A 10,478-nucleotide genomic window follows, 5' to 3' on the forward strand; every position below is an offset into this window, starting at 1 on the left:
CGACATGTCTGAACGCAATTACATCGAACCACTTTCGTGCAATTGATGCTCTAACAAAATTTAATTGCATTTATGGTTATGGCACTAGCCTCTGAAACTACTGTTGAGAAGAGGCAGGGTGACGGGGCAAGGGAGGGAACAAATAAAATATCAATACATTCAAACCGTCCTCGAAAATATAATTGAGTATCATCGAATGTTTTCAAATCTACTGGTACACGTGAGCGCATGCGTGCACGACCCAAAGGTATTTTCTCTTTTCTTTCTCATTTTTTTTTTTTTATTTTTCGAAATATGCAGGGAAATTTCATTACGTATATTGCTAAATATTTCCACGAATTGCGCGTCCGTTCCGATTCAGTCGTCACATTAACGCAAATCGAAAATCCCATCCCAGGGATTAATAATGATAATAGCAACGCGCAACGCGGGGAAGAAAATCGGCATAAAATGTCGAAACTCTCACGTCATATATCGCCACAGTTCCTTTTTTTTTCTTTTTTTTTTTGTAACTATCGCAATTTCGACGTGTAAGTTTCAAGATAAACAAGGGACGTACAAGTAATGAGATGCTCACAGGCATGTTGCGTCGAGCACTGACACATTAACGTTTTCCGTCCGCCAACGCGGAACATTAACTTTTCCGGGGGATTTCGAAGCTGCGGTATGCTAGACGTGGCCTTGCTTGCGGCTCATTCGGTGGCAAGAGACAGACGTGACAGAGAAAATACGTGCAAATTTCAGAGAAGGGGAGAGTAACGGAACTCCTGCTGGCAAATTTCGAAAGTTTCATATCTCATATAACCGAGCCCGTCTGTGATTTTGGACAGCTATTTTCCAGTATCTCGCTTATGTAATTAAATTTAAGCTTCGTCATAATGCCGTCAAGCTTTCTCTCTCGCTTAAACCTCCCGTGATATTATTGGATTAAAAATGATACGAAATGTGCAAAAAAGGGGAGAGGAAGAAGGGCAAAAAGGAGATACAGAGGAAACTAAAATACACAGTATGAAGAATACAAAAACGTTAATCCTACAATTCAAGCGCCATTGTGGTACGCAGCTGTCGAGACTCGTATATACGTTTTAATTTGTCTCGTAACAGCTTGATATTCTGAAATTGAATGTTCCCTGTTGATTTGGTTGAATTGGATAGCACAATTTTCCATGAAAAAGCTTTCTCGATAATTGGATCGACGCATATATGTAAGTAGGTTTACTGTAAATATATGTGGTTTAGTTCCGCATTTCTGATTGCAACGGAGCGATAAATTGTCCGGCAAATAATGAGATAACAAATTGGGGACGGGGTTTCTTTGAAGTCTCTCCCCCCCCCCCCCGCCTCCCCGATAGACGCGTACTAATTATGTTCCAACGCGCATGCGATATTTGGTCAACTTTCGCGAACGGTTTATTTCATATTGACCGTTGGATAATGAATAAAAAACGGGTAAATAATCGGGTTAAATGGTCAACCTTTAACCAAATCTTTGGCAGGAACATATATTTTGTATGCTGTTATTTCACAAACATAAATTATAATCTTTGTATGTGCGGCGAAATTGGTAATTCCAGCCTTTTACTTTTTTATCCTGCGCGATTTAAGTAAATTTTATTTAATGTATTTAGCCGTGCAGCGAAACTAATTAAAAATTTACCCGCCCCAAAATATGTTTATTCGCGTTTAATTCCTTCGTAGTTAATAGCTAGAATGGGGAAAAATTGTACTATATTCAAGTCAATAATTACTCGGAAGGTTTGATTACTTGCTTATGGTTTAGCGGAAAATTGTCGGATCGAAATCAAACGGATCGTGAGATCGTTCGCTTCGAATAAAATCAAACGTTCGAAACATATTCGAATAAATACTCTATCGTTCGATCAAAATTTTATTATTTTCAATGTCGTGTCATCGTTATATCGATTGATAATGGTATCAAGCAACCAGCTGAACCGGCGAAGAAAATGTAACCATATATCATTCTCGCGCTCGAATGTATTTCGCTGTTAGATCCTTTAGAACGTGCACTCGTAATCCCCGTAGCCGCGATTCATAGCTTTCCAACAACGGTCAAAACCTGCAACATCGAGATGCGATTTGTGGCATTCTAACTGACACGATCGCCGTAAAAGTGACATCGCTAATGCGCCCGTGAGCGCGTACGAGAAATGCAAATTTGATTAAAGCCACGAACACAAACGTTCTAGCCTGGTCGGCTGGAATCAATGGAACGCAAACTGAAATGGGAAACCGCGAGCAATATTTTTTTTCATCACGCTTACACACGTTTTCGTTGATTATACACCGTCGGAATCGTAGTTAAGCCGGTTGTTACATTGGATTGATTTTCTGGATTTTACGTTGTTCCCCTATTGTAGTAGCTGTTATCATCGTACCGGCTGTAGACCGATTCTGGTGCTCTGCATTCACTGGCCAAACGAAACAAGGGGTCGAGGGAAAAGAAAAGAAAGGGATATAATCGTTGGGAGTACGATCGTTAGATAGGGCGTTGGTACAATTTACCATTTACATAAACAAACTAATTTCAACGAAATTTTATATCGCAGAACATTTGAATTCTAATTGCTTAATGCAGCGAGACGAGCGCGAGTTTGTTAGATTTAACTGTGCCATGTGGGCGTGTGCCTTTCGCAATCTTGCTTCCGTTATTAACACTGGATGTCTTTGAAAATGGACTCGCGATTCGCGGACCTTGAAACAGTCTCGCGGAGGGATTTAAACGTGCCTGGGGTAAATGAAATCGCGCTGGATGTAGTTAAACGGCATTACTCCCTGATATACACCGAATATAATGGAGAACTGCAGACATTAAGGATCCAACAATGTTCTCTTAATTTCTCGGCAAGCTTAATCGTTCGTAGTTATGCATTAAGGGGAGGCCAGCATATGTGTGCGCGTACTGCAGGCTGCGAGGAAGCACGATTTAGGAAGTATTATAGTCACGTGAAACAATTGCGAACGGAAATGCTCTCGGTTTCATCGATCATCCTGCAGACACTTAGTAATTAAGAGCGTGGATAGCTCGTGCCGGTTTTAAGTGCACGTATTCCAATTTCCACTTGCGTTTCCATCGTCTGACAAATAATTTTTCACTGTCTTTTAATTTATTTCCACTTGATTTCTTGTGTTGTTTCGGGCGTGCGATTAATTGCCTCGAAAGCGAGAAAGAAATCGATTCGAGCCAAACTTTCGTTATATATCATTTTAGTTGTGATGGTGCGCCTTAAGCTTCGGCCTTTCAATTTTATAAATCAGTTGCACTTTCATTTTAACTTTTCGAGAAAACTCTCCTTTGTCTTCGGGGATAATCTAAATTGGCAATGGTATTACCATTTAGCGAATAACTCCGAGCATTAAAACATAATATTCTCTTCCAAGAAGGTAGGCTATTAATCCGCATATGAGAGGATTTATTTTAACAAATACATTGTCATACAGTTTTCGTTGAGTATTAAACTTAGATTGAAAAGAAACTGGCTAATCGGTTGTTTGGTCGACTAGATCTCCCTACGTAACATTAGACATGTAAATATCTCATGCAAGAGCAGTCAGTATCATTTCACGTGTAAGTCCCTTGATCGCCTCTGGCAGCGAGGTTCCTCGCATAGCGCGCAACAGCTCGTAAGGCTATGAGTTATCGTTTCAAGGAGACCGAGTCTCTGCTGTATCGAGTACCTTTGCATCTAATAAAAGACGAATTGGATTAGAAACTTTCTTTTTGCCACCGCCTTTTTACAACGTACCGTAATCGTAAATAAATTAGCAATGAATGTATTTTAGGAGACATATTTGAAAGAAATAGCAACTTACTTTCTTAATCTATGCAAATGAATACGTTCGTAGATCGGAGATATTTGTTTCTACATTCATCCGTATGACATAAATCATGGGGATAACGAGACTCATCTATGTATATTAAAAATATCGTTGTTTTCCGATAACAAGTCCACTCATAGTTTTAAAATATATCACTGATCGACCATCGATCGTAGAGAAATTACGTAAACATTCGTCAATCCCTGTCTATAAATAATGCGTATCCTTGAATAAACAAGTACTCGTCCGTCTGTCTGCACAATTTTAGAAATATTCGCACCGTTTTTTCGGTTTATCATCGCGGCGTGAAAAATAGAACCGACGATATTTTATAATAATATTTACGCGTCGTAATAAGAGCAAACACAATTAGTTTGAAGCCGAACAAACAGAGTTTAAGAAGAGAAGGAAAGCGTTCGCGAGAGTTTAATAAGCTAATCTAGAGGCAACTGCTCCGTAAACGGACATGCGAGAGATAAGGTTCGTCAGGTGGAAGCCGCAAGTCGCTCCGAAGAGCACCACCGTTGGCAATTCTGTGTCTCTTGGCGAGAGATTCCGTAATGACATTCGCCGTCCTTTGCCATTGGATTGTGCCCGCCATTCTTTCTTCCGTCGCTCCTCTCTTGACATTTGTTTCATGGCACTTTATCTATCCGTTATTTTTTTAAGCGCTATTACGTATAATAGCGCAATTTGTGTAATAGCTAGACTCGGTAGTTTCCGTGGTCGCTCGGTTCGACTCGGCCACGCGAGCAACACGCGATCGCCAACCTGCCTGGACCAGTTCGAGATCTTCTAGATAGGTCTGGTGGGGAAAATAACCGGCCGGATCTCCTCTGTGCGTGTGATTCCACGCTTACGGCTGTATACGTGTCCGTTGCTTTTTTACCACGAAGCTGCCGAAGAAACCGAAGAATGAGGCCCAAGATAAGAAGCAAGATGGTAGTAAGGAGGATGGAAAGCCGTTCTCGGAGATGCCGGGAGGCTTGACCCCGCCAAGAATCTTGCATCTGCTCTGTCCTTTCTTCTTCATCCTTTGGCTCGTTTGCTTTCCATCCTTCTCGGTTGTGCTTTTCTCTTCTGTCCCTATCTAGCTTAATCTACTTTGATCTTCTTCTCCTTTCTCCTGTCTCTCTTCCCCAGCTCATACCACACACACACACACACTCTCTCTCTCTCCTTTGCTCTACCCTTTCTCAACCTGATGCTGCTCAGGGACTAATTTACCGACTCCAAGTCGGTTCTACCTGCCAGCTTCGCAACGTCCGTATCGTATACGGACAGGCTGGCGTGACCTTTTGCAGGACCGAGTTCAAAAATTTTGCGGGGCCTAAACACATATTCAAATTCTACATTTAAATTTTGCAATGAAGAATTATTTATTTACAAATTTATTTACATATTTATATATTTTTTAAGATGAATATTAAATAATAATACAATCTAATAATAATATTAAATAATTTTCCTCGCTTTTTTCGACGCCAAATCTTTGATAATCTCATGAAAGTCGATTATTTGCTACTTCATTTTCCGCAACAGTCCTTTCATAACGCGATTCGTAAATCTTTAGCTTCGTTTAACCAGCAGTAGTGGCAGTCTTTCGAATGTTGAGATTGATTCCTCCTAAAGGTGCCGTGGTGAATCCGGTGGGAGTATGAACCGTTGGAATTATGGTTTCTTCACAAGGAAAAACTTCGTGGTCCTTCATTATTTGTACTACTCCAAGTTTGGATTGCATGAGTCCCAATCGCATACCTGAAACGAAGAGTAAAAGAGAGAAATTATCGTGAGTAAAATTAAAAGTGACAGTCAACAGAAAGTTGAAAGATACAAACTGGTACTGGAACGCGTAAATTTTCTACCACATTCGTGAGAGGACAAATTTTTAATTACGTATAGTACAAACGGGTCTTTCGAGTGTTTTGTAGCTGTTAATATATTTTTTAATTTTTTAAATTATATTAGTTACAATTTTATATTTATTAGATTATGGACAAGCAGGTCATGCACATAGTGAGATTTAGAACCGCGTAAAGATTGTTGACAAGTGGAATGGAAGATATCTATGACGATATGATTATCTTTTCATAAAAGTAATGTCGCTAAGTGACTACCGCGAGATTGATGAAAGTTGAGATTAAGATTTCCACTTATAACATTTTATATATCTTAATAAAACTGATTGCAAATTATTCTGGGACAAAAGCATATACGTCATCCTTAGAAAAATAGATATCTTTTAAAGAAAGAATACTCTTGAAATATATGTCCTTCTAGTACGTATTTCTGCATATATATGTATTTCATTTCGACTCTTTAAATACTACTTTCATACCTATGCCATTGATAGTTCTAAGGTTAAAGATGTTAGAAAATATTTTGACAAATTTTACTAACCAATGCATGTGTGGGGTCCCTCACCAAAGGGAAAGTAGACGAAATTTTGCCTGGCTTTTTTGGCTTCCTCGGTGAATCGGAGTGGATCGTATTTTTCCGGATTTGGAAAGTATCGCGGATCGTAGTGCGAACCCACATTCGAAATGAATATTGGGGTACCTTTCTCTATCACTAGATCGAAATTAGGCACTTTGTAATCGGCAAGGGCAACTCGATCCAAGAATGCTAGAGGTGGATATTTACGAAGAGTTTCCGAAATAACCATATCGAGATATGGTAACGTCATAACCTGCGAAAAAATTATATTTATCATTGTGTTTGCAATTACGTTTTAACAATCCTCACGCGCTATTTATTTGCCTCTCGCGTGTTTCTAAATTAATATCTTCGTTGTGGCCGTACCATATCGTATGTGATTTTGCCATCAGTTTTCGCCAGAGCATCCTGGAGCTCTGCCCTAAGTGTCTTCTGTACATCTGGGTTTAATGCAAGTTCGTGCAGCGTGTAAGATATGGTAGTAGAAGATGTTTCGAAACCAGCAATAAAAAATATGGTCGCTTGTGATACTAAATCGTCACCGTCAAATTCTGAGACACGCAAATTAAACTTCATCGTAAAAGTTCTGCAAAACGATCTAGTATATCTAGTACAATTGGAAACTAACTTGAAAACAAATTAGCGAATATGAATATCTGGGCATAATTTTCAATTTGTAACACGAATACAATTATGTTTGAAGTAGTAGTTACGTTATTTTTCGTCTGTTTCATTGGGAGTTCACGAAATAAGGATAGGAAACAAAACATGTTATTCGAAATTTCTGATTTTTGACGATTCATAAATAACTTCATCAATAAAAATTAGTAAAATAATCCAGCAAATACAAACTGTAATCCTTCAGATTTTCGTCGTCCTTGTATTTCTCCCTCATCTCGATCAGCAGATCGGTGACATCATTCCTCTTCTGACCCGATTTAATTCGTTCTTCAATCACATTCCAGAAAACAGATCGGAAGAAGTTATTCGCTTCTTTTCCAAAGAACTTCGGTTTAAAATACTTGACTAACCAAGGGCAGAAGAATATGGTAAGTAACTCCAAGTTACGATAGAAATCAAAATCAAAGACCGCCCTGCCACATTCACGGAACGCTGCTTTTGGATTTTGCAATGAACCAACTTTTAAGCCAAACGCAATGCTACCGATTATATCGGTGGTGAAATTCGCGCATACATCCGTAAACTCCATTACTTTTCCGTTACCTGAAGCAGATATTAGATTTCCTATTATGTGTTTAGCATTGTTGCATTTTTAATCAAAAAACAATAATTGCAAAATTTGAAGAGTTCTCTCATCAAGAGGATTGACTTTTAATTTTGTTAAACGTTTCTATTAAGTAAGAATTATTGTTTTAAAAATATATATTGAACTAACAACAGTTTCTCATGGTCAATCTGTTATTATGTAAATGCATTAGAAATGCGGTTTACCGTCCAAATGCAACGAATTGAGATACTTTGCAAGATCGTCAGCGACCACCAGCATTAACTCGAACATTTTCCTCATCTTGGCCGTGGTAAACATCGGCGTTAATTTTGACCTAAGAGATTTCCATCCTGGATTTTTCATCATGAACAGATTTGCGTATCCAAGACGATCATCTTTCTCATCTGCACTTGCGTATCTATTAGCGAAATAGTTAAAGTCGCTCACTAGGACGTGCTTCACGAGTTCTGGATCGCGAATTAACAGATAAGGTTTGTCGAAGAGGTAAAATCCCAAGAAAGGTAAACCTTCTCCGTATTTGTATAGGTTCTTGATAAAGATTGAGGCTGATACTCTTGACAAAAGACAGTCCATGAAGTTGCCCACAAAGGGTGTAGGTGGAACCTGTTTCACGCCCCGTTTTGACCAGTAGTTGAAATTCCGAGTCACGAACAAATAAGCGGCAACCATCAGTGACAACACAATCAGGATACCATCCAGACCCCAGTATGGCGTTAACAAGGCCATTTTGAATGTGTCTGACAAGGAAAAATGTTTTCGTTGGTCCCGAAAGATAATATTTATCAACAATTTTTTGATTGCGGATTTTTATACATTTGAGGAAAATGTAAAAGTATAGAAAGTGTAGTAGAAAGATGGTGTAGAATATGGAAAATAATATATTTGGTAAAATGAGCAGCGTATCGCGGAACACGAAGATACAGCGATGTTTAGAGAACGTCCAACTCTTCACATATAAATGACTGTTCTGACTGAAACATTTGCAATGACACAATACCCTGCAGTACAATACGTGGAAATACAATCTCTCTCGAGGCTCAGCATCCCTCTTAAGTTGTGGGGAATGTAGGTAGTCTTTCATTCAAATTCGGTGTCCCTTTTTCCCAAAAATCGATGCCATCCCGTGTCCCGAGTGAAATGGAGTACGCATCGCGATATCACAGCGACTACTTGAAGGCTTGGACCTCGGTGACAAGGTTTACGAAACGTCGATTAGGGTATTCATATCGGCAACTAGTTAATGTTGTAAATAATTTCCCTCGGTACGTCTCAAAACTCGACGTCACGTTTTCATCGCAAACCTTGTACTTTGGCCAACCCCTTGTTTGCATCTTGGGGATTGCGACCTCTATGTATAATAAAAAATGCCTAGAATAGGATGCACATAATACACGAATGTCTCAAGTAAAACAGTCGTTATGATATATTGTATTTAATGATAGTAAAATAAATCATTATTTGTGTTTAATTTCATTCATAAAAATACGAAATTTCATAAAAATACAAATATCTGGAGGTCTGTTAATATATAATAAATGAAATATGTTATTAGTCTCTGGTTAAAAAAAAAATCACTAATGTCAGTTCTTTTAAAACTTCAAGAATTTGTTGGCCTATGACAAAACTTATTTCGTCAATTATCAATTTAATAGGAACACTTTTCTGATGTTTCTATAAAGAAGATGAAATATAATAGTAGAACCAGCTTTCTTTTTGGATACAATTGTATATTATTTAATTAACGAGTAATTTGCTGGCACAGAATGTTGAATATCCTAGCGTTTCGCGTGGAACGATTCAAAATTAGAGTTTTCATCAAGGAGCGGAGAATATTAGAAAAGGAATAGCATTTAAGAAAACTATATTCTATGCGATGGACGTAGTTCAAATGGTGTTCAAATGGTAGAATAGTTGGAAGATGAATGTAAATCATTTTCTCAAAAAGAATCATTTCAGTGAAAATCTAATGATTGTATCCGTGATTGATCTGTATGATTGTTTGGATTTGATGAAATCTGCCTTCTTTTCCACGAGAATGCTGATTAATGAAAGAAGAAATAGTAAAATTTTAGTGTAATTAACAGAATACTATTCGATTAAAGCTAAGTAAATTATTCGGAAAAGAGGGAAATGATAACAAATTGCAGTATGCATAACATCGAGAATCAGAGTCGCGTCATATTTGAATTTAATTTACAAAATAAAGAACGAAAATTATTTGTAACTGATAGAAGATTAGAAGAAATAGCTTAATTCTGTCGTGTATGTTTTACAGTGAAATATACAGTACGTACCACTATGACTTACTTCAGTCGTCAGAAGCACTATAAGATAACAGATATCAAATTCAGATTTACGCAGAATGAGAAAACGTTTCCGAACCTTGTAACGTAAGCTGCTTAAATGAGTTTTGTATCGTCGGCAGGGTTATATATATGTCTCATTATGCGAATAACGTAATATTTGCGCGACGATGTGTCAGGGTTTGGAAGGAGGGGTTTGGATTTATGCCTTATAGAAGTCGTGAGGTTGAAGGTGAGAGTCTTTCTGATGTTTTTTCACAAGATTTATCGTTGATTTGAGTGCAAAACAAGCGCTTTATATTCCAGATAATAATAACTTCTGCGTTTTTCGAAAGATTTCTATCTGAATCGTATTTTTCCTTCCTATCTATTTACTACTTAATCAAAAATCTTCTTAATAAAGGAGATGAGCACGCGTCTATACTGTTGTATACACGCGTGACGATGGGAATTTAATTAAATAAATAGACCTCGCAGATACGATGTTACGTTTGTGCCGGTGAAAGTTCACGTTCGTTCACGGCGCGCCTTCATCCTGATCAAAGAAAGTGTCGTCCTTTACTTTTCAGCTTTTCTACCCGTTGTTTCTCCACTCTCTTTCGAGTTCTTTTGGCGAGACCGCAAGCGAGTACGCAGAGAAGGTACGAGGAAGC

General features: G+C 38.2%; 1 protein-coding gene across 2 annotated transcripts; it reads right to left on the reverse strand.

The window, feature by feature from the left end:
* Positions 1-5,209: 5,209 nt before the first annotated feature.
* Positions 5,210-9,904, reverse strand: LOC138180906 (cytochrome P450 6k1-like). Of its 2 annotated transcripts, none has more exons than XM_069115233.1 (6): positions 9,830-9,904; positions 7,726-8,259; positions 7,126-7,497; positions 6,640-6,824; positions 6,238-6,526; positions 5,210-5,595 (listed from the first exon to the last, which is right to left on the reverse strand). In XM_069115233.1, the coding sequence occupies exons 2-6, from the start codon at positions 8,246-8,248 to the stop codon at positions 5,417-5,419; spliced, it is 1,548 nt and encodes a 515-aa protein (XP_068971334.1). In that variant the 5' UTR covers positions 8,249-8,259; positions 9,830-9,904; the 3' UTR covers positions 5,210-5,416. The 2 variants fall into 2 exon arrangements, with proteins under 2 accessions (XP_068971334.1, XP_068971333.1); XM_069115232.1 differs by having other exon boundaries at positions 9,817-9,902.
* Positions 9,905-10,478: the final 574 nt, after the last annotated feature.

This window comes from Bombus flavifrons, chromosome 6 (assembly GCF_040668555.2).
Source record: "Bombus flavifrons isolate JBK064 chromosome 6, iyBomFlav1_principal, whole genome shotgun sequence".
NCBI lineage: Eukaryota > Metazoa > Arthropoda > Insecta > Hymenoptera > Apidae > Bombus > Bombus flavifrons.

Bases quoted from the DNA above. Each gene is read 5' to 3' on its own strand.
- LOC138180906 (XM_069115233.1), bottom strand. From the start codon at position 8,248: ATGGCCTTGTTAACGCCATACTGGGGTCTGGATGGTATCCTGATTGTG. The intron at 7,498-7,725 runs GTAAACCGCATT...TATCTGCTTCAG, and splicing joins CAATTCGTTGCATTTGGACG to GTAACGGAAAAGTAATGGAG. The intron at 6,527-6,639 runs GTACGGCCACAA...ATTTTTTCGCAG, and splicing joins GCAAAATCACATACGATATG to GTTATGACGTTACCATATCT.